The sequence below is a fragment of the Hypanus sabinus genome, chromosome 2 (genome assembly GCF_030144855.1).
Source record: "Hypanus sabinus isolate sHypSab1 chromosome 2, sHypSab1.hap1, whole genome shotgun sequence".
Lineage (NCBI taxonomy): Eukaryota > Metazoa > Chordata > Chondrichthyes > Myliobatiformes > Dasyatidae > Hypanus > Hypanus sabinus.
In genome coordinates, this window is record NC_082707.1 from 9,018,647 (window position 1) to 9,046,235 (window position 27,589).

At 47.0% G+C, this 27,589-nt stretch overlaps 1 protein-coding gene across 1 annotated transcript in view; it reads left to right on the top strand.

Annotated features, from left to right (window-relative positions):
• Positions 1 to 27,589, top strand: part of fndc3ba (fibronectin type III domain containing 3Ba) — a 345,490-nt gene that overhangs the window by 310,002 nt on the left and 7,899 nt on the right. Inside the window, exons 22-25 of the mRNA XM_059991776.1 lie at positions 4,942 to 5,216; positions 16,719 to 16,940; positions 19,836 to 20,002; positions 21,534 to 21,661. Coding sequence (XP_059847759.1) covers positions 4,942 to 5,216; positions 16,719 to 16,940; positions 19,836 to 20,002; positions 21,534 to 21,661 — 792 coding nt within the window. The remainder of the gene's footprint in view (positions 1 to 4,941; positions 5,217 to 16,718; positions 16,941 to 19,835; positions 20,003 to 21,533; positions 21,662 to 27,589) is intronic.

Here is a 27,589-nt window from a genome sequence, read left to right on the forward strand (position 1 = left end):
AGATAGAGTTGATATGGATAGGCTTTTTCCACTGAGAGTAGGGGAGATTCAAACAAGAGGACATGAGTTGAGAGTTAGGGGGCAAAAGTTTAGGGGTAACACGAGGGGAAACTTCTTTACTCAGAGAGTGGTAGCTGTATGGAACAAGCTTCCAGTAGAAGTGATAGAGGGAGGTTCAATATTGTCATTTTTTTAAAAATCGGATAGGTATATGGACAGGAAAAGAATGGAGGGTTATGGGCTGAATGCGGGTCAGTGGGACTAGGTGAGTGTAAGCGTTCGGCACAGACTAGAAGGGCCAAGATGGTCTGTTTCCGTGCTGTAATGGTTATATGGTTATATGGACTGTGGGAGGCAACCAGAGGACCCGAGGAAACCCACACTGTACAGGGAGGACGTACAAACTCCTTACTCACGACACTGGAAATGACCCCTGGACTCCAGAGCTGTAGTAGCTTTACACTAACCGCTAAGCTACTGTTCCTGTGGTCGGTGATGAGAAGCTCCTTCCACAGCTGAGCTCCAGAGGAAGTGAAGTTCCTGGAAGACCAGAGCAGATCAGGATGGAGAACACATTAAATATAAAAAATGGAGAAGTGATCACTGACGAGTGAGCCCGGATGGCCGTATGGATTAATAGTGAGAATTAGAATGAAATGATGTTGGATCTGTTACGAATACAACCTTAGGCTGAATCCATCCAAGCACAATCAAACTGCAGCGTAATTGTGCTCACCCATCATCACACTCCGATATTCACCTACAATTCTTTCATCAATATTTATAGAACTGTGCCGCTGAAGCCTCAGCCAGGAAGGAGATGATTCACGAGGCATCTCCCCACCCCTTGTTTCAGGATCTGCTGCAGATCACCAAGCTGATGCAGTCGAAAAAGTGAACTTGCTCTTAAAGACAAGCCTCCTTTTAGTAACAGCCGCAGCCAGCTGCATTTACATAGCACCCACAATATCTGGTGTGGTTTATTATTGCCACACGCACTGAGGTAGACTACAAACCTTGTCGTGCGCACTGTTCACACGGATTCAGACCATTGCACAGTGCACTGAGGTAGACTACAAACCTTGTCGTGCGCACTGTTCACACGGATTCAGACCATTGCACAGTGCACTGAGGTAGACTACAAACCTTGTCGTGCGCACTGTTCACACGGATTCAGACCATTGCACAGTGCATTGAGGTAGACTACAAACCTTGTCGTGCGCACTGTTCACACGGATTCAGACCATTGCACAGTGCATTGAGGTAGAACAAGGTAAAAAACTAACCCAATCCAGAATAAAGAGTAACAGCTGTAGAACGATAAACACATGAGACTTTGTCATGTTTTGCAGCATTAACCACAATCTTGTGGTTTGGAGGCTTGGGTCCCTCAGTGACCCAGAGAACTGCACTGGCTGGTGTCAGAGCTTTCTGCTCCAGCTCTTGGTAGGGTCACCCATACGAAACAGGTTAAAGGGTAGACGCCAGGCTAAGAGTGGTGCACTGGTCGTCCAGGTTTGGGGTTTCAGCTGAGGGCTAACAACCCTGACTGGTCAAACAGAAGCACCAAGGACAGCTGGAGATGGAGGACCTTCATTACACCTTAAATGTCAGCGGCACAACGGACAATTAATTAATTATTTAAAATTTGTATCAGTATCGGTTTATTATTGCCACATGTGCCAAGATACAGTGAAAAACTTGTTCATACGGGTCAGACTGTTACATAGTGCATTGAGATAAAACAAGATAAAACAATAACATTGCAGAATAAGTGTGACAGCTACAGAGAGAGTGCACTGCAGGCAGATAGTGAGGTGCAAGTTCAGAACGATCAAGATTGTCTAGTCGTATGCACTAGGGAGCCATTGATTATTCTGCTAAGCGGGTTAGAAGCTGTCTTTGAGCCTGGTGATGCATGCTTTCAGGCCTGGTGGGAGAGGGGGAGAAAACAAAATGTTCGGGGTGGGTGTGGTTTTGGTTATACTGGCTGCTTTGCTGAGGCAGTGAGGAGTGTGGACAGACTCCATGGAGGGGAGGCTGGTTTCCGTGATGTGCTGAGCTGTGTCCACAACTCTCTGCGGTTTCATGTGCTCACACGCAGAGCAGTTGACATACCAAGCCATGAAGCACCCAGACAGAATGCTCCCAATGGTGCACGGGTAAAAATTGGTAAGCTGGTGCCTAAAGGCTGAAGCAAAGTCAGAAGGTGGTGGAAATGTTTGCAGATCAAACATCTGGAACAGTGACTCTGCCCCTGTCTTCACAGATGCTGCATGACTCTTAGAGTTAGTTAACTAGTTAGTTAGTGCAGGAATGGGCACGTACAGCAGCTCTCCAGAACCCTCTGTCCTGGGCCAGTCTTTCATGTTGTCCCCAGGTGTAGCCCATCTTCTTGGTGTCAGCTTCATGAGTTGTCTGGCCAGCCTCCCTTCCCTTTCCTCTGAGGATTCCACATTAGCACTTGCTGCCTTCGTCCTGTTATACATGGTCGTTACATTAGTCAGGGTGATAGAGGTTACGGGGAGAAGGCAGGAGAATAGGGTTGCATGGGACAGTAGATCAGCCATGATGGAATAGCAGAGTAGACTCGATGGGTTGAATGGCTTAATCCTGCTCCTGTGTCTGTGGTCTTAATCTACCTTCCAATGGTGCTGGTCCTGGGTGATAGAACGGTGATTGGCCCTGTGGCTTTCACCACATAACTTCATTTATTTAGAGATGCAGTGGCTCCTCACGCCCTTCGAGGCACACCACCCAGCAACCACCGACTTACCCAATTATCTGTAACCTATTCAGAGGACAATTAACAATGACTAATTAACCTACCCAGTATGTCTTTGGGCTGTGGGAGGAAGCTGGAGCACTCGGAAGGACTCGCATTCCACAGGGAGGACGTACAGAAACTCCTTACTAAGGACACCAGGATTGAACTCCAAGCTTCCAACACGCTGAGCTATTACAGTGTCATGCAAACCACTACGCTACCATGGTGCCCATATGTTTTCTGGGCGAAGATGCTTCCTCTTTTTATGGGATTGGGTTGGTAGGCCCATGCCCAACCCTTGTCCTTTCATAGCCGGGCTTGAGACCATCCGTGATGGAATTCTGACCCACTGACTGCTTTCTGATTTCAGTTCAGATGACACCCACTGCCAGTGATCCACCTCCTGGCTGTATGCCCAAACCCCACTCTCCCACCCTTCTCCCCATGTTCCTGTACCCCATACACCTGACCGATACCCCACCTACATCCGGACCTGCTCAACATCTCAGTCCATTATGGGTAAAGTCCTCCCCACCATTGAGCACATCTATAAGGACTGCTGCCACAAGAAAGCAGTGTATATCATCAATACCCTGCACCATCCAGGCCATGCTCTCTTCTCCCCACTGACAAGAAAAGCTAATCTCCCTTTAGATCTGTTTAATATCACTGATTCATAGTCCTGTGAAACATTTTGTGGAGTTCAGTTTTGAAATCTTCTCAACAGGGGAACTTTTTCCACCTCTTCATTTGCAAAGGTCTTGTTTTTGGAACACCTTGCCAGTTCCAGTGTTTCATTCTTGACTTTTGAACTTCATTCATATCTTCCCAATGCACTCACTTAAAGATTAGCGTTACTTGTTAAATGTACATATGGCCATTTTATTAGGTACACCTCGTTAATGCAAATACTTCATCAGCTAATCACATGGCAGCAACTCAATACATAAAAACATACAGACGTGGTCAAGAAGTTCAGTTGTTGTTGGTCAGACCAAATGTCAGACTGGGGAAAACATATGACTTTGACCGAGGAATGATTGTTGGTGCCAGATGGGGTGGTTTGAGTATTTCAGAAACTGCTGACCTCCTGGGATTTTCACACACAACAGTCTCTAGAGTTTACAGAGAATGGTGTGAAAAATAAAAAAAAAAACACTGAGTGAGCAGCAGTTCTGTGGGCAAAAACACCTTGTTAATGAGAGAGATCAGAGGTGAATGGCCAGACTGGCTCAAACTAACAGTAATTCAAATAACCGCATGTTACAACAGTGGTGTGCAGGAGAGCATCTCCAAATGCACAACACGTCGAACCTTGAAGTGGATGGGCTGCAGCAGCAGAAGACCACAAACATACATTCAGTGGCCACTTTATTAGATACAGGAGTTAGCTCATAATGTAGCCACATAGAAGCATCACAATGTACAGTAAAATGCCGTACTTTTCAGAATGTGGGAGGAAACCGGAGGATCTGGAGGAAACCCAAGGATCACAGGGAGAATGAACAAACTCCTTAGAGACAATGGTGGGAATTGATGCTGTGTCACTGGTGCTGTAATCGCATTATGCTAATTTTATGCAAACAGCTGACTGATGATGAGGTTGGCACGCGGCTGGAGTGATCCCTCAGGGGATCTCACTTCCCTACTGTACAAGAGAAGCCCTGTGACCCACCCCTCATCCTGGCAATGGCTTGGAAGTATCTGAGGTGGAGCATTCTCTTTACCTAAACATTCACCCCAAGTTCAGATACTGCATTTGTCCTAAAGTTTCATCATGAGAGAAATAGATATAACTATCAGTGAGTCCTAGAGGTACAGTCGAATTTGTGTATTGGTGAATTGGAGATGTTATTTGTGTCTCTGCTAAGATACACATTGATTAGTACAAAATGCTAAAGGTGTTGGGGTCTTTGATGATTCTGGCTGCTTTTCTGAGGCAGTGAGAAGTGTAGACAGAGTCCATGGAGGGGAGGCTAGTTCCCATCATGTCCTGAGCTGTGTCTACGACTCTCAGGTGTGTCACTGGTTTCAATCTTTCTTGAGATCTCTGTTTCCGTCCAAAGCTCTTTAGCATTTCTTGCGATCGTGGGCAGAACAGCTGGCATACCAAATGAACCTCATGTGCATTTGGTGATGAGTTGATGTATATTTCTCTCTTGTCTTCCACTCAGGCCACTAACCAGGCCGGCTCAGGGGCCCACAGCAGCCTGGTCACCTACACCACGCCCGCCTCGGTCCCTGGTGTCGTGTCCAACGTCTGTGTCTTGGATGACCAGCACTTGGACCCCAGCCTGACCTCCACCTGCCTCGCGCTCAAGTGGGACGAGCCACCCAGCAATGGCTCTGAGATCCTCTCATACAACATCGAGCTCGGGGAGAGCCTGCTCACTGTGGACAACATCACAGCCTACGTCATACGCCATCTCCTGCCAGACACTTCCTACAGGTAACACCCTAACGGAAGGGCCTGTACTTGTTTCTACTTTTTCTCCTCCTGTGTCCCCTCATTGGTCAAAGCATTGAGAATAGGAGACGGGAGAAGGGTCTCGACCTGAAACATCAACTGTTCCATGGTTTGTGTTACAACCCACGCAACCAAAGGGGGCAGCCCACAAGTGTTGCCACACGTTCCAGCACCAACATAACATGCACACAACGTTATATTTAGATTAGAGATGGAGATGGGAATAGATATGGAGAAGGAGAAGAAGACAGAAATAGGTAAGAGAAAGAGAGTAGAGATTGAGATAGAGGGATAGCAATGGAGATAGAGATAGTCTTGGAGGTGGAGATGAAGGTAGATATGGAAAGAGATAAAGATACACAGAGACAGAGATTTATACATAGAAATAGACACAGAGTAAGAGAGATGGAGATAGACGTATGGAAATAGACAGTATTAAGAAGTGGAGAGAAGGGATGGAGCTAGTGAAAGTGGGTGATAGGTGGATCATGAGGAAGGGGTGATAGGCAGGTGAAGGGGGGGTTAATGGAAATGATGTCAGAAGCTGGGCATTGACAAAGGGCTGAAAATGATGGACTCTGATTGGGGAAGAAGGTGGGGAGTGGATCCAAAGGGAGGAGTGTGTGGGCAATATGCAGATGGAGAAGGAAAAGGAGAGGAAAGAGTTGGGATGATGGGGCCAATGGATAAGGGAAAACAAAGGGGAAGCTTTTTAGCATCTACCCCTTCCTCTCCAGTCCTGAAGAAGGGTCTCAGTACGAAATGTCAGCTGTTTATTCTTCTTTATAGATGCTCTCTGTTCCTCACGATTTCCAAATCTCTTGTGATCATGGGATACTGTAGATATTGGAACTCTGGAACAGATAAAATGATGAAGGAACTCAGCAGGTCAGACAGGATCTGTGGAAGGACATGGACAGTCAACATTTCGGGTCCAGACCTGAATTTCATTCCTGCTTTTAGGTGCAAATGAAGGATCTCAGCCCAAAACGTCCGCTATCCATTTCCCTCTGTAGATGTTTGCCTGGTTTATTTATTTTAATTTGTATTTAGTACAGTAACACCATGGTAACAGGCCCTTCTGAGCTTGCACTAGCCAATGGAACCAATTAACCTGGTAACTGTACTGTAATATGGGAGGAAACCAGAGCACCCAGAGGAAACACACACAGTCACGGGAAGGACAAACAAACTGCTTGCAGACAGCGGCAGCGACAGACACCCAGGTCACTGGTGCTGTAACAACATTACGCTAGCGTGCCACCCTGCTAAATTCCTCTGGCATCCAGCACAGGAGTTACCAGCTGTTTGTTAGGCCACACTTAGTTTAGAGTCGCAGGGGGATCGGAACCAGAGTGCCAGAACAGATAGTGGAGACAGATGTTGTTAACACCTCAGTCAAAGTCAGAAATCAAAAGGCTGAGTGTGGTGTGACTAATGTCCTGAGCTGCGTATACAGAATTTCAATTCAAGAAATATTGTAGGAAACGTGGGCGAACTCAGGGCTTGGATCAACGCCTGGAGTTATGATATTGTTAGTGAGATTTGGAATGAAAGGTAAGGGTAACAAGTGTAGGAAAACTTGGTTTTCAAAGTGGTAATGAGGCCGTGGTTAAGAGAGAAAAAAAAAGGAGGTGCATAGCAGGTAGGAACAAATGAGGTGTTTATGGTGTATAAGAAATGCAAGAGAATGCTTAAAGAATCAGGGGGGCTTAAAGAAGGCCTAAGGGATTCTATAGATATGTTAAGAGCTAAACAATTGCAAGGGATAAAATTGGCCCTCTGAAGATCAAAACAAAGCAGATGGAGGAAATCATAAATTATTTTTAATGCATCCGTATTTACTCAGGAGACGGACACAGAGTCTATGGAAGTGAGGCAAAGTGGTATCAACTTCATGGACCCTGTACAGATTACTGAGGAGGAGGTGTTTGCTACCCTGAGGCAAACCAGGGTGGACAAATCCCCAGGTGTTCTCTTCGACACTGTGTGAGGCAAATGCAGAAATTGCCTGGACCCTAGCAGAAATATTTAAATCATCCTTAGCAACAGGAGAGTTGCCAGAGGATGTTGTCCCAGTGTTCTGGAAAGGCTTTAAAAATAAACCAGGAAATTATAGGCTGGTGAGTCTGACATCAGTTGTGGGAAGGTTACTGGATGGTAGTCTAAGGGACCAGGTATATTTGGACAGATATGGACTGATTAGAGATAGTCGGCATGGCTTTTACGTAGTAGGTTGTGTCTAACTAACCTTATAGAGTTTTTTGAGGAAGTTACCAGGAAGTTTGATGGTGGATGTTGTCTCCATGGACTTTAGCAAGACATTGGACAAGGTCCCACATGGGAGGTTGGTCTAGAAGTTTCAGTCGCTCAGCATTCAGTATGAGGTAGTGAATTGGATTTGTGGGAGAAGCCAGAGAGTGGTAGTAGAGGGTTGCCTCTCTGATTGGAGGCCTGTGACTAGTGGAGTGCCACAGGGAACAGTGCTGGGTCCATTGCTGTTTCTCATCTATATCAATGATCTGGATGATAATGTGGTAAACCAGTTCAGCAAATTTGTGGATGACACTAAGGTTGGAGGTTCTCGACAGCAAGGAAGGGTATCAGGGCTTTCAGAGGAATCTGGATCACCTGGAAAAATGGCTTTAAAAAGGCAGATGGAATTGAATGTGAGGCAAGTGCGAGGTGTTATATTTCAGTCAGACCAACCAGGGTAGATCTTACACGGTGAACAGTAGGGCTCTGAGGAATGTGGTACAACAAAAGGATCTGGGAATACGAGTCCATGGTACATTGGCCATCATAAATCAAAGTATTGAGTACAGAAGATGAGTTGTGTTGAAGTTGTACAAGACGTTGCTGAGGCCTAATTTGGAGCATCGTGGACAGTTTCAGTCACCTACCGACAGGAGCAACGTTAGTTTGAAAGAGTACAGAGAAAATTCACAAGGATGTTGCAGGGACTAGAGGACCTGAGCTATAAAGAAAGAATAAACAGGTTAAGACATTTTCCTTTGGAACAGAGAAGATTGGGGGGAGATTTGACAGAGGTATAGAAAATTATGAGGGGTATATTTAGGGTACTTAGGCAGTTTCCACGGAGTTTAGGTTGGACTACATCCAGAGATCATGGGTTCCAGGTGAAAGGTGAAAAGTTTATGGGGAACGTGAAGGGGAAACTTCTTCACTCAGAAGATGGTCAGAGTGTGGAATGAACAGCCAGTGCAAGTGGTGCACGCGAGCTCAATTTTAATGTTTAAGTGAAGGTTGGATAGGTATATGGATGGTAGGGATATGGAGGGCTATGGTCCTGATGCTGGTCGATGGGAGTAGGCAGTTTAAATGGTTCATGGACAAGATGAACCAAATGGCCTGTTTCTGTTCTGTGCTTTTCTATGACTCTACAGAGCAGTGTGTGCAATTCTGGTCATGATTAAGCTGGTAAGGGCGCATATAAAAATTCACTAGGACGTTAATGGGATCAGAGAGATTGAGTTATAAGGAGACGGTGGATCGGTTGGGACTGTTGTTCCTGGAGCGAAGTAAGTTGAGGGATGACCATAAGGACAGAGGTTCCCAACCTGTGGTCCGCAGTTCCTCCTAGGTGTCCATGGCATAAAAAAGGTTGGGAATGCTTGGTACAGAGGCAGGTTAAAACCATGAAGAACATTGATAATGTGGACGGTCATAGTCTCTTCCCCAGGGTAGGGGAGTTTTAAACTAGAGGGCAAAGGTTAAAGGTGAGAGGGGAAAGATTTAATGTGAATCTCAGGCACAAATTCTTCACACAGAGTGGTGTGTAAGGAACATACATGCATACATACATACATACATACAGGACGCCCTGATTAATCAAGAACCTATCAACCTGCGCTTTAAATATACCCAATGATTTGATCTCCACAGTCATCTGTGGCAATGAATTCCACAGATGCATCACCCTTTAGCTAAAGAAATTCTTTCTCATCTCTCTTTTAAATGTACATTCCTCTATTCTGAGGCTGTGCCCTCTGGTCCTAGACCTCCCTGCTGTAGGAAACATCCTCTCCAAAGGGGGAGAGGGGAGAACTCAGAGGGGACATCCAATTAAGGTGATTGGAGGAAAGTGTAGGCAGGATATCCGAGGTAGGACTTTGGACACAGAGAGTGGTGGGTGAGTGGAATGCCCTGTCGGAGTGATGGTAGAGGCAAATATATTAGAGACATTTAAGAGACTCTTAGATAGGCACATGAATAACTAGGTAGGTTAACTAGTCCTTGTAAACTGTCCCGTTAGGTTAGGGTTAAATTGGAGTTGTCAGGGGTTACTGGGAACTGAAGGGCTGGATGGCCTATTCCACTCTGCATCTCTAAATAAAATAAAATCAACTTGTGCAGCAGCTTCGAGGGATCGCTGGAGATGGAATGATTGTGGAGCTCTACTTGTGCGAGTCAGACACACTGTGGGGTGTATTTCCTGTGGCCTCATGGATGAACATAGAACAGTACAGTACAGGACAAGGCCCCTCAGCCCACAACGTTGTGCAAACCAATTACATCAACAATCAAATGGCCAACTAAACTAATCTTTTCTGCCTACATTATATCCATATCCTTCCATTTCCCACACAATCAGCTGCCTATCTAAACATCTCCTTAAAGTCTCTAAAGTATCTCCCTCTACCACCAGCCCAGGCAGCGCACTCCAGGCACCCACCCATCTCTGTGTAAAAAAAAATTGCCCCTCACATCTCCTTTGAAATTACCCCTCACACACACTCAGCAGTTCAGGAACATATTCTTCCCCTCTGCCATCTTATTCCTAAACAGACATTGAACCCTTGAACTCTACCTCAGATTTTTTCAGATATATGTAATTTCTGTTTTTGCATATACAAAGGCATAAGGAATCAGCTTTGATGATACAAAATTTGAGGGTGTTGTGGGTAGTGTGGAGGGATGTCACAGTTTACAGCAGGACATTGATAGGATGCAAAACTGGGCTGAGAAGTGGCAGATGGAGTTCAACCCAGATAAGTGTGAGGAGGTTCATTTTGGTAGATCAAGTATGATGGCAGAATATAGTATTAATGGTAAGGCTCTTGTCAGTGTGGAGGATCAGAGGGATCTTGGGGTCCGAGTCCATAGGACTCTCAAAGCTGCTGTGCAGATTGACTCTGTGGTTAAGAAGGCCTTCACTGACCGTGGGATTGAGTTAAAGAGCCGAGTGGTAATATTACAGCTTTATAGGACCCTGGTCAGACCCCACTTGGAGTACTGTGCTCAGTTCTCACTACACTACACTACCTCCCCTCACCTCACTACAAGAAGGATGTGGAAACTATAGAAAGGGTGCAGAGGAGATTTACAAGGATGTTGCCTGTATTGGGGAACATGCCCTATGAGAATAGTTTGAACTTGGCCTTTTCTCCTTGGAGCAGCAGAGGATGAGAGGTGACCTGATAGAGGTGTACAAGATGATGAGAGGCATTGATCATGTGGATAGTGAGAGGCTTTTTCCCAGGGCTGAAATGGCTGGCACGAGAGGGCAGAGTTTTAAGGTGCTTGGAAGTAGGTACAGAGGAGATGTCAGGGGTAAGTTTTTTACATGGAGAGTGGTGAATGTGTGGAATGGGCTGCCAATGACTGTGATGGAAGTGGACACGATAGGGTCTTTTAAGAGACTCCTGGATAGGTACATGGAGCATAGAAAAATAGAGGGCTATGGGTAACCCCAGGTAATTTCTCAGGTAAGGACATGTTCAGCACAACTTTGTGGGCCGAAGGGGCTATATTGTGCTGTAGGTTTTCTATGTTTCTAATATATATATATACACACACATTTACTATAATTTATTTATTTACTTTTTATATTATCGTGTATAGCATTGAACTGCAGTTACTAAGTTGAATTTCACGACACATGTTGATGATAATAAGCCTGATTCTGATTCTTAAATGCATACCCTCTGGTATTAGATATTTCAACCTGGGAAAAAGATATGGCCTCTTTACTCTACCTTTGCCTCTCATAATCTGATAAACCTCCATCAGATCTCCCCCTCATGCTCTGCCACTCAAGAGAAATCAATGCAAGTTTGTCCAACCTCTGGTTATAGAACATGCCCTCTAAACCAGGCGTTGTCCTAGTGAACCTCTTCTGCAGCCTCGACATCCTCCTGTAATGAGACAACCGGAACTGTATGCAGTACTCCAGATGTGGCCTAACCAGAGGTTTATAAAGCTGCAACATAACTTTCGAACATTTGAAATCATTGCCTTGGCTAATAAAGACAAGCATGCCATATGCCTCTTGATCCCCGATCAACCTGAGTAGCTGTGGACCATTCAGGGAGCTGTGGACAATTCAGGGAGCTGTGGACAATTCAGGGAGCTGTGGACAATTCAGGGAGCTGTGGACCATTCAGGGAGCTGTGGACAATTCAGGGAGCTGTGGACCATTCAGGGAGCTGTGGACAATTCAGGGAGCTGTGGACAATTCAGGGAGCTGTGGACAATTCAGGGAGCTATGGACAATTCAGGGAGCTGTGGACAATTCAGGGAGCTGTGGTCAATTCAGGGAGCTATGGACAATTCAGGGAGCTGCGGACTTCAGTTTGCTGTGGACAATTCAGGGAGCTGTGGACAATTCAGGGAGCTGTGGACAATTCAGGGAGCTGCGGACAATTCAGGGAGCTGTGGACAATTCAGGGAGCTGTGGACCATTCAGGGAGCTGTGGACAATTCAGGGAGCTGCGGACTTCAGTTTGCTGTGGGCAATTCAGGGAGCTGTGGACAATTCAGGGAGCTGCGGACAATTCAGGGAGCTGCGGACCATTCAGGGAGCTGCGGACAATTCAGGGAGCTGCGGACAATTCAGGGAGCTGTGGACAATTCAGGGAGCTGTGGACAATTCAGGGAGCTGTGGACAATTCAGTGAGCTGTGGACAATTCAGGGAGCTGTGGACAATTCAGTGAGCTGTGGACAATTCAGGGAGCTGTGGACTTCAGTTTGCTGTGGACAATTCAGGGAGCTATGGACTTCAGTTTGCTGTGAAGAATTCAGGGAGCTGTGGACAATTCAGTGAGCTGTGGACAATTCAGGGAGCTATGGACTTTTGTTTGCTGTGGACAATTCAGTGAGCTGTGGAGAATTCAGGGAGCTGTGGACAATTCAGGGAGCTATGAACAATAGTTTCCTGCAGCTGATGGAAGGTGATGGATCTGACCTTGAGTCACAGCCACCAACTCAAACTCTTGGTGCTACTTCACTTCTCCTAGGTTTGAACTGTAATGCGGAACATACAGACTGTCCCTCGAGGCAGAACACACTGAGAACATCCCAGACTAAACCTCCCGAGAACCATCATCACATCACGGCACACTTGGAGTTGAGGAGTTATGTGCAGTTGTGGTCACCCCATTGCAGGAAGGCTTTAGAGAGGGTGCAGAGGACTCCACCAGGATACTGCATGGATTGGAGAGCATGTACTATCCCGAAAGGCTGCACAAAGCTGGGTTGTTTCCCCTGTAGCACTGGGGGCTGGGGGGAGATCAGAATGAAGTTTATACAGTTATGAGAACCTTTCTCACTGCTCCCCCTCTGTGATCTCTGCTCCTCTCTGAATCTTCACTTCACTTATCACTTCTTACCATTCCCCTCACCTTCTTGTTCCTGCTTCTGCCCCCTTTCTTTCCAGTCATGATAAAGGGTCTCTGGCCAAAACCTCGACTGGTTATTCCCCTCCTCAGATGCTGCCTAACCTGCTGAGTTCCTCCAGCATTTTGTGCATGTTGCTCTGGATTTCCAGCATCTACAGAATGTTTGCTTGTGTAGAGAATTAGTTTAATTTGGCATCATGATTGTCCAGCACACTGTGTTCTTGACCCAGTGTGATTGCTATTGAGGGAGATAATAAATGCACAGAAATCAGCCATGATAGAATGGTGGAGAAGACTTGATGGGCTGAATGGCCTAATTCTACTGTGCGTCTTAATGTCTTGTGGCCTTAATAGTCACGCCAGACTTGGAGTGTTGTGTGCAGGTCTGGTCATCCCGTTACAGGATGGATGTAGAAGACTTTGGGAGGGTGCAGAAGACGTTCACTAGGATGTTTCCTGGATTAGAGGGCTTGTGGTATTAGGAGAGGCTGGACAAACTTGGGTTGTTTTCTCCGGAGTGGCAAAGGCTGAGAGGAGATCGAATAGAGGCTTATAAGGTTAGAGAGGTGTACATAGGCCTTCACTGTGACACAGGCACTGTGAGTTCTTTTTGCAATTCCCCAGTTCGAGATCGAAAGCCTTTGTAAATAAATGTTGTGATAAAATAGCACATCTGCAAACTGAAGCCTCTCAGCAGTGCAAGTAATTTGAAAGATATTAAAATTTAGAACAAATTGCGTCCTTATTTTTAAATTTTAGATTATTCAAATAAAAGTGTCGAGACGAAATAACAAACAAAACAATAATTACACAAAGTATTATATTTCATAATTCCATCAGTAATAGAGGTGGGAAGTATTTCGATTGTGCTGTGTAAGGTTTTAGCCTGAGGTAACAATTATTGTAATACAGGCAGAATCAGGTGACAATTAAAACCTATCATAAAATGAATGCAACATTATTTTAGATATTCCATAATGAGGTATAAAGGAATAAATTTTCACAGCAGCCACAATATTGGAAAAGCAAAGAGGAACTGCAGCATCAATTAATTTGTTGTGTAGCCACACAATTAATGAACCATTTTAGATACTCAATACGTAAACCAGTCGCTTCCTTTATTGTTGAAAGTTTGCAAGGACTAATTTTAGTAAATTATTCCAAACTCCTGCCCTTAGAGTGTGAGCTGGTGACAGCTGGTTAGTCAGTGGGAGCGTCTCTACCGTGGTAGCTTAGCGATCTTATTACAGCTCAGGGTGATCCGAGTCGAATCCCGGCACTGTCTGTGAGGAGTTTGCACACACTCCCTGTGAACCATACTGGTTTCCTCCGGGTGCTCCAGTTTCTTCCCACAGTCCAAAGACACACTGGTCAGTAGGTTAATTGGTCTTTGTAAATTGTTCTATGATTGGGCTGGGGTTAAATAGGTGGGTTGCTGGGCAGCAAATTTTATTGGGACAAAGGGCCTATTCCACTCGGTATCTATAAGTATAATAAAGAAAGAAATTTCCACGCCTTCCCATCCATAAAGTGAACATGTGGCCTTTAAGTTTGTCTGTCAACTCTCAGACTTTCGCTTTAAAGACTCTGTGGTGTAGGCCTGATTCCCTGACAAACAAGTGTCCGTGTAGGGCAGGGGCTCCCACCCTGGGGACCACTCATCCCTTGCTTTATGGTAGCAGTCCATGGCATCATAAAGATTGGGGACTCCTGGTGTAGGAGCTGTGTGCTCGGGAGTGAGTGTTTAAAACTATATCTGGCTCTTCTGTTTATCTCTGCCTATTAATGTGTCTGTATGTGTGTCTATCTGTGTTTGTGCATGTGGGTGTGTTTGTGTGTTCGAATGTTCATACCTGCATCCATCTCTTCAGTTTATCTGTTCTGTGTGTGTGTGTGTGTGTGTGTGTGTGTGTGTGAGAGTGAGTGTGTTTGTATCTGTGTGTGAGTGAATGTGTTTGTATCTGTGTGTGTGTGTGTGTGTGTGTGTTTGTATCTGTGTGTGTGTGTGTAAGTGAATGTGTTTGTATCTGTGTGTGAGTGAGTGTGTTTGTATCTGTGTGTGTGTGTGTGTGTGTGTAAGTGAATGTGTTTGTATCTGTGTGTGTGCGTGTGTGTTTGTATCTGTGTGTGTGTGTGTGTGTGTGTGAGTGTGTTTGTATCTGTGTGCGAGTGAATGTGTTTGTATCTGTGTGCGAGTGAGTGTGTTTGTATCTGCGTGTGTGTGTGTCTGAGTGTGTTTGTATCTGGGTGTGAGTGAGTGAGTGTGTTTGTAACTGTGTGTGTGTGTGAGTGAGTGTGCTTGTATCTGTGTGTGTGCGTGTGTGTGTTTGTATCTGTGTGTGTGTGTGTGTGCGTGAGTGTGTTTGTATCTATGTGCGAGTGAATGTGTTTGTATCTGTGTGTGAGTGAGTGAGTGTGTTTGTATCTGTGTGTGAGTGAGTGAGTGTGTTTGTATCTGTGTGTGTGTGTTTGTATCTGTGTGTGTGAGTGAGTGTGTGTGAGTGTGTTTGTGTGTGAGTGAATGTGTTTGTATCTGTGTGTGAGTGAGTGTGTATGTATCTGTGTGTTTGTGTGTGTGTGTGTGTGTGAATGAGTGTGTTTGTGCGCCTGCCATAGGTGTCATGCCACTTGAATCTGCTTAATTGTTATCACTGGAATTTTGTTATCTTCAGTCAGAATATGAGACGACCAACATCTCTACTTTCTGAGGAGGTTGAAGTGAACTGAAACTATGCATTTCTGTACTCACGTCATTCTACAGATATGCAGTAGAGAAATCCTAACAAGCTGTATGATTGCAGGGTATGGAAACTACACTGGGGTGGTCAGGGCTCTGCAATGGGTAGTCAGAACTGGCCAACCTACCCTCCCAACAAAGGACATATACACAGAAAGGTGCCAGAAAAGGGTCAGTAACATCATGGAGACTCTCACCCACCCTGCTCATGGACTGTTTGTCCCTCTCCCATCAGGGAGGAAGCTACATAACATCCACGTCAGGACCACCAGACTCAAAATAGTTACTTTCCAAGCAGTAAGGCTGATCAACTCCTCCACCCACACTCCAACCACCACTACTTTATCATTTCCTGTCAGAGTCAGCTTATGTAAGACACTACTGCGCCTAGTGTCACTAAATGCACATACAATCTATGTATATACTCTATTTTATGTATTTATATTTCCTGTTTTTTAATATTATGTTCTATATTTTATTGTGTGTGGTTTTTTGTGCTGCATCCGATCCAGAGTAGCAAGGTGTGGCGCAGTAGCACAGTGCTGTACGGTGCCAGGACCCGAGTCCAATACAGATTTGTGAGGAGTTTGTACGTTCTCCCCGTGACCGCGTGGCTTTCCTCCGGGTGCTTCGGTTTTCCCCCACAGTCCAAAGACATACCAGTTGGTAGGTTAATTGGCCATTGTAAATTGTCCCATGATTAGGCTGGGGTTAAATCGGGGGGTTGCTGGGCGATCTGGCTCGATGGGCCTGTTCCACACTGTAAATAAATAAATCTGTTCTTCTTTACACTCGTGTACAGGAACTGGCATCAAACAATTTCGACAACCACAACTTCTTTTCTTTGTCCGCTCTTCGTGCTTGTAACAGCTAATAAAATGGCCGACACCGGCAAGTTTTCCACTGCATTCTGGGCTTCTGAAGAACAGTTGGATCACAACATAACCAGATCCAACAGCAGGAGGTCACCACGATCTTCTCAGCCACAACGAGGGAGAGACAACTCAGCTGCAAGGCACTCATCCCTCAAATGAACGCACAAACGCAATCTCCTGTCTGACCGTGTCTGAGACGGGGCCTTAACGAATCTCTCTGTTCTGATTTAGGATTAAGGTTCAGGCGGTGAACAGGATGGGCGCAGGTCCCTTCAGCGAGCCAGTGAGAGCCAGGACGCAGTCCCTACCCCCGGCGCCACCTCGCCTTGAGTGCACCGCTTCAGGGCCCCAGAGCCTTCGGCTGAGGTGGGGAGAGAGTAGCAGCGCCAAGGCCGTGCTGAGCGTGGACGTGGACACCATCTACACCCTCCAGATGGCCGAGCCAAGTGGGAAGTGAGTAGCATGCCACACACCCTCCCGTGGGCCTGTCCCACCCTCAAACAATGCCCTTTACCAGCTCATGTGTTGGAAACTTGCTGTGTTTGAATATGTACACCGGGACAGGAATATTAAAAGCACGGATGTAATGCTCTGAGTCTCTACAAAGCATTGGTCAGAACCAATTTGGACTATTGTGAGCAGTTTTGGGTCCCTTACCCAAAGGATGTGGTGACATTAGAGAAGGTCCAGAGGAGGGTCACAAGAATGATTCCGGCAGTGAAAGGATAAATGTGTGGGGAGTGTTTGATGGTTCTGGGCCTGTTCTTGTTGAACCTTAGAAGAATGAGGGGAAACACATTGAAAGGTATTGGATATTGAAAGGCCTAGAGAGAGTGGACGTGGAGACAATGTTTCCTATAGTGGGGAGTCTCAGACCAGAGGGTACAGCCTCAGAATAGAGGGACTCCACTTAGAATGGAGTGAGGAGAAATTTATTTAGCTTGAAGTGGAGAATCTGTGGAATTCATTGCCACAGACAGCTATGGAGGCCAAGTCATTGGGTATATTTAAAGTGGAGGTTGATAAATTCTTAACTTGTAAGGGCATCAAAGGGGAGAGGGCAGGAGAATAGGGTTTGGAGGGATAATAAGTTCCTGATTACAGACCCAGAGACATCAAATATTAACCCCTTCATTCAGGAATCATTCTTATGAACCTTCTCTGAACCCTCTTCAATGCCAGCACATCTTTTAGATAAGGGGTCCAAACCTGCTCACAATACTCCAATTGCGGTCTGACTAATGCCTTATAAAACCTCAACAAAGTGGTCATCATGTTGCTAAACTGTAATGATTAGGCCATGTTGGTTGGCTCAAGAACCAAACGGTTGAAGGGAAGTCGCTCCTCCTGAAGCTGGTGGTGATGGGCTTCAGATTCCTGTACCTCCCCCTGACAGTAGCTGCAAGAAGATAGCACGGCCCAGATGGTGGGGACATTTGATGAAACTTGCCTTCCGATAGTGGGGGCTGAGACCTGGGTGGTGTTCCACCTGGACGGGCATCCCTCAGACAAAGCGGGACATGGGCTGTTCCTCCCTTTGGAGTTGGATTAGATTGACACTGTGTCAGGATTAGGGAGGTTTCGGGGGAACAATGTGTGTGCAGGGCAAGCTGTGGCAAAGAGGTCTGGCTGCCCCGTGGAGCCAGTGTTATCACGATGCCGATCTTCCTGGAACCCAATACCACTTAGTCACAGCTTTCTGAGAATGCATATTGACAAGGTGCTGGGTGCTTAACAATTAACTTGTCCAAAGCTAAGTTTCTGAAACCTCAGGAGGGGTGTGTGAGAGACTGACAGAGAAAAAGAAAGAGAAAGAGAGGTAGAGAGGTAGACAAGGACAGACAGACAAATAGACAGGCAGGACAAACAGAGAGAGACTGAGAGAAAGACAGAGAGAGAATTACTTCATAAAGCATAATCTCACCCTCCAGAGATATCCATTCAACTGTCCCACTGAGCTAAACTGAGGCCCATCTGCCTTTGATGGGATATTGGGATTTCAGGCCAAAATGTATCCTCCAACCACAAATCTTATTTGGCTCTTTGCCACTTCCCCTTTCACCTCTCAGTTATATCATTTTCACTCTCCTCTCTCCTCCACCTGCCTCTCTCCTCCTCACCTGGATCCACCCATCACCTCCCAGCCTCTGACCCTATCCCCACTCTCTCCTCTCCATCTGCCTCTCTCCTCCTCACCTGGATCCACCCATCACCTCCCAGCCTCTGACCCTATCCCCACTCTCTCCTCTCCATCTGCCTCTCTCCTCCTCACCTGGATCCACCCATCACCTCCCAGCCTCTGACCCTATCCCCCCTCTCCATCTGCCTCTCTCCTCCTCACCTGGATCCACCCATTACCTCCCAGCCTCTGACCCTATCCCCATTCTCTCCTCTCCATCTGCCTCTCTCCTCCTCACCTGGATCCACCCATCACCTCCCAGCCTCTGACCCTATTCCCCCTCTCCATCTGCCTCTCTCCTCCTCACCTGGATCCACCCATTACCTCCCAGTTTTTGCTCCACCCCTTCCCATGACTCTTTCCACGACTATTCCCCCTCTGTATTTCAGTCAGATGAGGGTCCCACTGCCCCTTTTTGTACACAGATGCTGCCCGACCCATTGAGTTTGGCTGTGTGTGGAGTGTACCAAAAATAGTTTCTCATTGTCTCCCGGCATACATGACAATAATAAGTGATCAGCCTAAACTCTCTGCCAGTGATAATGTGAACTTAGAACAGCACAGCACAGTACAGGCCCTTCGGCAAAGCAAAGTTGCCTCTAACTGTTTTACATCTGTGCAAACCAACCACTGGTCTGAGCAGGAAATTCTTATATGCTCTGAAAACTACGCACGTAGATGTTTAAGTCTTAAGAAAATCCCAGCTGCATGGCCACAAAGGCTGTGTGCTTGGAGGCATTTCATTTACTGTGTGGCTGCATACCCATGCAGCTTAGAGGAAACAGTGTCCGTCAGTCTTTGTGTAAAAAAAAACTACTTCTGACACCTCCCACCCCTGACACGCCTTCTCTGCCACCAGTCGCACACCCCTCCCGCGGCGCGCCACCCTCACCATTCCCAGCATCCTTCGCTCCCACCAGATTTACAAACTCACTCTCCGCTCCACGTTGACAAATACAGTACTGTGCAAAACTCTTCAGCCCCCTAGGTACACATATGTGCCTAAGACTTTTGCACCGTGCTTTCTCATACTGCTTTTTGTGATTATCTATTGGGTTGCAAAACAGCCAATTTCACAACGTCTGCCGGTAAAGAACCTGATTCCAAACTTTGTAACACATGGGGAGAGTTTGTTGTTACTGAGTTTGCTTCGTGCTTGACCACCACAGGTTCATGCCGATCTACAGAGGACCGAGCCACACCTACAAGGTACAGAGATTGACGGAGTCCACCTGTTACCAGTTCCGGATCCAGGCACTCAGTGAAGCCGGCGAGGGACCCTTCTCAGACGCCTACCTCTTCAGCACCACCAAATCACTGCCCCCTGCTGTCAAAGGTAAGTCTCAAATGGCGGGGGGAGGTGAGGGATGGGCCATTACCTGAGGGCGTGGAATGATGGAGACTCCGGGTGCAATGGAAGGAATGAGAGAGTCTAGCTCATCCACTGAGATTCAGTTTCAGATCCATTTAGTTCTACGTTCAGTTTATCATTCCCAGGTATTGAAACTCTCTGTTGGTCAGGGTCAACCATGGATCAATCTTGCTTCCTAGCTGTCTACATGATACACAAGCCAGGGCAGTACAACCTGCAGAACAAGCTGTTGCCCATGTAGCAGGTTCCCCCTCTCCATGAAGCTGATGAATTCAAAGGAACGGCAGAGACCAACACACTTTGGCACCAGCAGTGTTGCAGGAATTGCCAATCAGCGTTCAACTCATCAAAGACTCCAGCTCTGGAGCAGTGAACCTGTAGTGGGAAACAGGGAGTGAACAGTGTGGTTGTAGTGGGAATCGAGGAGTGAACAGTGTGTCTGTAGTGGGAATCGGGGAGTAAACAGTGTGCCTGTAGTGGGAATTGGGGAGTGAACAGTGTGTTTGTAGTGGGAAGCGGGGAGTGAGCAGTGTGTTTGTAGTGGGAATCGGGGAGTAAACAGTGTGCCTGTAGTGGGAATCGGGGAGTGAACAGTGTGTTTGTAGTGGGAAGCGGGGAGTGAGCAGTGTGTTTGTAGTGGGAATCGGGGAGTAAACAGTGTGCCTGTAGTGGGAATCGGGGAGTGAACAGTGTGTTTGTAGTGGGAAGCGGGGAGTGAACAGTGTGTTTGTAGTGGGAAGCGGGGAGTGAGCAGTGTGTCTGTAGTGGAAATCGGGGAGTGAACAGTGTGCCTGTAGTGGGAAACAGGGAGTGAACAGTGTGTCTGTAGTGGGAATCGGGGAGTGAACAGTGTGTCTGTAGTGGGAAACGGGGAGTGAACAGTGTGTCTGTAGTGGGAAACGGGGAGTGAACAGTGTGTCTGTAGTGGTAAACGGGGAATGAACAATGTGTCTGTAATGGGAATCGGGGAGTGAACAGTGTGCCTGCAGTGGGAAACGGAGTGAACAGTGTGTCTGTAGTGGGAATCGGGGTGTGAACAGTGTGTCTGTAGTGGGAAACGGGGAGTGAACAGTGTGTCTGTAGTGGGAATCGGGGAGTGAACAGTGTGTCTGTAGTGGGAAACGGAGTGAACAGTGTGTCTGTAGTGGAAAACGGGGAGTGGACAGTGTGCCTGTAGTGGGAATTAGGGAGTGATCAGTGTGCCTGTAGTGGGAATTAGGGAGTGAACAGTGTGTCTGTAGTGGGAAGTAAGAAGTGAACAGTAACCGCCTTTTTCCCCAGGGTAGGGGGGCAGAGATTCAAGGTGAGAGGGAAAGGTCACAACAGTTTCACACAGAGTGTGGTATGTATGCAGTAAGCTTCCTGAGGACGTGTTGCCCCTCACTGCCGGGCATCCCTCAGCTGCCACCTGTCTCTCGAAGTGCGCAGTGCGAAGGGGCTACAGAAGGGTCCGAGCAGAGGTACTGACTGGCTACTGTGCACTGTTGATTTCCAGCTCCGCGTGTCACTCAGCTGGAAGGAAGCACGTGTGAGGTCTCGTGGGAGGGAATCCCGCCAATGAGAGGCGACCCCATTGGTTACATCCTCCAGGTTACGGTCGGAAGGGAGCTGGTCTACAAGCAGGTTGGTGATGGGGAGTGAGCGTGTGCATCGGGGGTGGGGGGGGGGTGGTGGGTGGATGTGGCAGAGTGGATTCAGCCAGTCTCGGTGCGGGGTCTGGGCTCACTGGCCTCTACAGAGACCGTCTACCCTGCTGAATTCCTCCAGCTTTTTTATTTAATTCGGTCCTTTCCGGCCCAATGAGCCCACGCCGGCTGATTTCAGTCATACCAGCACATAATGTACTAACTGGTACGTCTTTGGATTGTGGGAGGAAACTGGAGTCGCCAGAGGAAACCCGCGTGGCCACGGGGAGAAAGTACTAACTCCTCACAGACAGCGGAACCACCATCTTACAGCCAGCACTGTAACACACCATGTACCTGTACCAGGCCGTGCTGCATCCAGCTAGGATTCTTTCTAGTACCGGCGACTCAGGTTCAATTCCTGCTGCTGCCTGAAAGGAGTTTGTACGTTCTCCCCCTGGCCCCATGGGTTTCCACTGGGCGCTCCAGTTTTCTCCCACAGTACCAGGATATACTGGTTGCTAGATTAGTTGGTCATCGCAAAATGTCCCATGATGAGGCCAGGGTTAAATCCAGGGTTGCTGGGCGACACTGCACAAAGGGCAGGAAGGGCCTACTCCGCAGAGTCTCTCAGTAAATAGGTTATTACTAAATAAAATTTGTGATAAATGTAATCCCTCAGGATTCTATCTTCACATTGATCGACATCAGAACCTCGAAACACACAGTGAAATGTATCGTATCCATCGACAACCACCAACAGGTTGTGCTGGGGAGGGGTGGGGGCAGCCCACAAGTATTGCCACATTTCTGCATGCCCACAACTTACTCTGGAGGTCTTGGTACAGTGATGCGCCAACATTATAGGTGTGACGCTCTGGGCCTAAAGCAAAGACAAGTGGGTACAAGATTGCACGTCCCCACAGACTCAAAGGCGCCTATCCTGCTGTTTTCAGACACTTCAAAGTAAATTTCTCAGGGTTGAAAATGTATAATACCAAAGAGTGCGCTTTTAAGGTGAGGGGTAATTTCAATGGAGACATAAGGGGCAAGTCTTTTACACAGAGAGGGGTGGGCATCTGGAATGTGCTGCCTGGGATGGTGGTAGAGGTAGATACATTGGGGCTTTTAAGAGACTTTAGATAGGTGCACGGATGTGAAGGAAATGAAAGGATATGGACATTATGTAGGCAGAAGAGATTAGTTTAGTCAGCCATTTGATTACTAATTTAATTGATTCAGCACAACTTACGGGTGGGCTATGGTCTATGTTCATCCCAAATTTCCTGTCATGTGTTGCTGGTGACTGGAGGGTTGGTGCGAGGCTGCAGCCGTGGTGGAGAAGAGGGGAGGAAGTCCACTTAGCGTACTTCATCCGTCACCATGACAATGGCACCCTTTGCCAGCATTAATTCCTCACACATGGTAAACAATAGTTAGGAAGCTGGAAGCGTGATCAGAGCTGTAAACAAGTGTTCTCTGAGCTCCGGGGAGGAGGACAGAGCTACCTGTTTACCCATTTCCAGGGATTGATCGTAACCAGACAGGAATTGAGCCAATACGAGCCCACCAGCTTCATGTTCATTCTTGCTGGTGGAACTGGTATTGATTTATTATCGTCACATGTACCGTGGTGCAGTGAAAATCTCGTCCCACAAACTGTTAAGACCAAAGGACAATCAGGCACAGGAGCAGAATTAGTCCAAATGGCCCATTGAGTCTGCTCCGCCGTTCCATCACGGTTGATTTATTATCCCTCTCAACCCTATTCTCCTGCCTTCTCCCTGTAACCTTTGACGCTCTGACCAATCAAGGACCTATCAACCTCAGCTTTAAGTATACTCAATGACTTGGCCTCCACAGTGGTCTGTGGCAATGAATTCCACAGATTCATCACCCTCTGGCTGAAGAAAGTCTTCCTCATCTCTGTTCAAAAGGGACGTACCTCTATTCCAAGTCTGTGCCCTTGGGTTCTAAACTCCCCCACAGTAGGAAACAATGTCTCCACATCAGCTCTGTCTAGGCTTTTCAATATTTGATAAGGTTCGATGAGACCCCCCCCCCCCCCCAACCGCCCATCCTTCTAAACTCCAGTGAGTGCAGGCCCAGAGCCATCAAACATTCCTCATATGTTAACCTTCCGTTCCTGGGGTCATTCTCACGAACCTCCTCCTCTGGACCCTCCCCAATGTCAGTACATCGTTTCTTCGATAAGGGGCCCAAAACTGCTGGCAATACTCCAGCTGTGATCTGACAAATGCCTTACAAAGTCTCAGCATTACATGGTGCACTGAGGTAGAATAAGGTAAAACAATACCAGAATGCAGAATAAAGTGATTAAAGGCAAGAATCGAGAAGCCACAGAGAACGGTAAGATCGTTTTTTAAAATGTTAGCTTTATTGGTGATGTGTATCTCAAAACACTCAGTGAAATGCGTTGTTTGTGTCAACGACCAACGCAGTCCAAGGATGTGCTGGGGGCAGCCCACAAGTGTCACCACAATTTGGAGGAAACCAGGGCACCTGGAGGAAACCTACGCAGTCACACGGAGGACATGAAAACCCCTTACAGACAGTGGTGGGAATTGGTAATCGCTGGAGCCGAAAGGCATTGTGAGAATATGGTGCAGTGCATTAAAACAATAAGCCACAAGGTACAGTACTGTGTAAATGTCTTCGGCACTGTATATATCTAGGGTGTCTAGGAGTTTTGTACAGTCCTGTATTTGTCGACATGGCGTGGACGGCGAGGATGTAAGTTTGGTGGGAGTGGTGAAGGTAGAGTGCTGCTGGAGGGGTGTGGAACAGAGAAGGAGTCCAGGGTAGAGCGTGGCAAGGGTGCAGACACACCCAGCCCTGAGACACCGGGCAAGATTGGTTTATTGATCATTGCAAAATGTCTGTCTGGTGCTTCCTGCTCCCTCCCCTCTCCCCAACAATGATTCCCATTTCCCACTCTCAGTCCACAATAGAGACCCGTATCAGAATCAGGTTGATCATCACTCACCTGTCATAAAATGTGTTACTTTTTGCGGCAGCGGTGCAGTGCAATATTAAAATCACTACAATACTGTGCAGAAGTCTTTCACTCTCTACATCGGTGCCTAGGACTTCTGCACCATACTGTATATCACAAGGTATCCTGGAGACAACCACTGGGGCTCTGCTCCCTCCCCCACACCTGGCAGTTTGTACAAATACTCCGAGAATCTGAAACCCGAAGGTCAGTCGGTAGACTGCCAGTTGAGGCTGATGGCTAGAGCTCCCAGCCCACAGGGGAAGGTGAAGCTCACTGTCTGTAATTCCAGCAACTCCACTCATCCTTGGGCCTGTCCTGGACTCGTGTGAGAGAGAGGGATGGGGATTGTTTTGTCGTTGCTGTGTTTTTTGTTGTTCTGCCGAGCATTGTGTGGATGCTATGGGGGGCTTTATGAGGTTGACAGGGAGGGGTAGCAGCTCTGGTGAAGGGCTTGTCTTCTCCACTCTGGGCCAGCTCACTCACGTCTGGTCCCCATCGGACTTTCAGCTCTCTCCTGTGGCTCCAAGTAGCTGTCTGCATGTGACAGCGACCACATCCTCGAGAGGCACGCTAAACCAGGTGAGGGTAGCCGGCAGCCCTCATACCCCGGTGAGGTAGGGACATTCCTGTCCTAGTGTGTGAAGTCAGCGCGGGCAGACTGGGCGGATGAGATCGACAGTGAGATCCAACGGCCAGGTAGATGGTTCTGTAACACTCCTTGGAGAGCGAAGGGTCAGAAGACATCATGGTCATCCATTGTTATCGAGGAAGATCCCAGTTGTGATGACTACTTATACCACTAGACCCGGGCATCTGAGGTCGAGAGAGTGGAACTGCCCCAGTACAACAGTGTTTCCCCTATAAAACAGGTCTCCTGTCATCATCAGGTACAATGTTGGTACTGGAACCCATGCAAAGCAGTTCGTTGGGTATATTCAAGGTGGAGGTTGATGAGTGTCAAGGAGAATGGGGTTGAGAGGGATAATAAATCAGCCATGATGAAATGGTGGAACAGACTGGATGGACCGAATGGCCTAATTCTGCTGTGATGTTTTGTGATCTTATGGACACTTGTAGGCTACCCAGCACACCCTTAGGTTGGATTTGTTAACAGAAAAAACTCATTTCACTGACAAATCTGAATCGGAAGAACCTGATACATTTGCAACATAACATACTAATTCTCATATCCTGTGCCTCGGCCTACTAAAGCAAATATACCAAGAGCTTTCTTCACGTCCCTATCCACCTGTGTCACCACTTTCATGGAGCTTCGGGCTTTCACACCAGGATCTTTGGGGTGGCCCGTAGCAGTTAGTGTAACACTAGTATAGCTCCGCCGATCCGGGTTCAGATCCCAACGCTGTCTCGAAGGAGTTTGTACCGTACATTCTCCCTGTGATCATATGGTTTCAGCTGGGTTGCCTCCCACATGCCTACAGGCGAGAAAGGTTCATTTGTCACATGGGTTCATTGGGCTCGAAGGACCTGTTACCATGCTGTATCTCTGAATAAATTAATTTATTTCTCCAAACGCAGCTCTCTACGGTCCATGCCATTTACTCTATACGTTCTACACTTAGTCTGTTACCTCACACTTGCTTTTAGCATCTGCTACCACGTCTCCCTCCACCCACCCTGTCAGTCACCTATTCACCAAGTTGCCATCAGGGAGACACTACAAGTCCATCACCACCAGGTCTACACGTCATTTCTGAATCTTCATTCCTGTAGCTCTCCTGCTTCTCCACAAAATTCACTCAGGTGTGATATCCTGACTGTCCCCACACAACATCAGTTCAATGGCCTTTCCTGCTCTCCTTGTTCTGTGATAATTATTGAGTCTGTTCATATCTCACATTTATTTCAGTTTGAATATTGGTGTTTGCGCATGTGATCGTTCTGCTAATTGCTGATTGCTCATGACTGTTGCCACTGCTGTCTTGTAAATTGTTGGCTGCTGGTGTGTTGGGTGTTATGTTATTGCCCCTCGTTATATGTTTGGTACTGAACCGCTATCAATTCTGGTGTGTTTCACATACTGATTCTGATTCTCATTCTCACTCTCAATGTTCCTGCTGCATCTGTAGACAACCTGCTTTGCTGTCTATGGCTCCACCAATTATCTGAAAATTTGTCAGCATTGTCAGAAAACTTCTTAATCACACCACCTACATTCTTATCCAAGTCATTGAGTGGCCATGGAGTGTATGTCCATGGTCTTCTGCCCATCCACTTCAAGGCTCAACAGGTTGTGCATTCAGAGATGTTCTTCTGCACCCACTGTTGAAACGTGGTGGTTATGTGAGTTACTGTCACCTTCCTATCAGCTTGAACCAGTCTGGCCATTCTCCCCTGAACTCTCACATTTAGTTTCACCCACAGAACTGCCGCTCACTGGATGCTTTTTGTTTTTTGCACCATTCTCTGTAAACTCTAGAGACTGTTGTGTGTGAAAGTCCCAGGAGATTAGCAGTTTCTGAGATACTCGAACCACCCCATCTGGCACCAACAATCATTTCATGGACTTATACACTTAGGACATATTTCATCACCATTCTGGTGTTTGGTCTGAACAACTGAACCTCTTGACCATGCCAGCATGCTTTTATACATTGAGTTGCTGCCACATGATTGGCTGATTAGATATTTGCATTAACGAGCAGGTGTACCTAATAAAGTGGCCGCTGAGTGTATTACAAAAAGCAAAGTTCTCAATGCAGTAACGCAGGGGTTGGTGCAATTGGCTTTCAGCATCACTGAGCAATTCCCACCTCTGTCTGTAAGGCGTCCATACGTTCTCCCCCTTGACCGCCTGTTTCCTCCGGGTGCCCCAGTTTCCTTACGCTGTCCATAGATATACAGTTAGGGTTAGTGAGTTTTGAGAATGCTATGTTAGTATGGCAA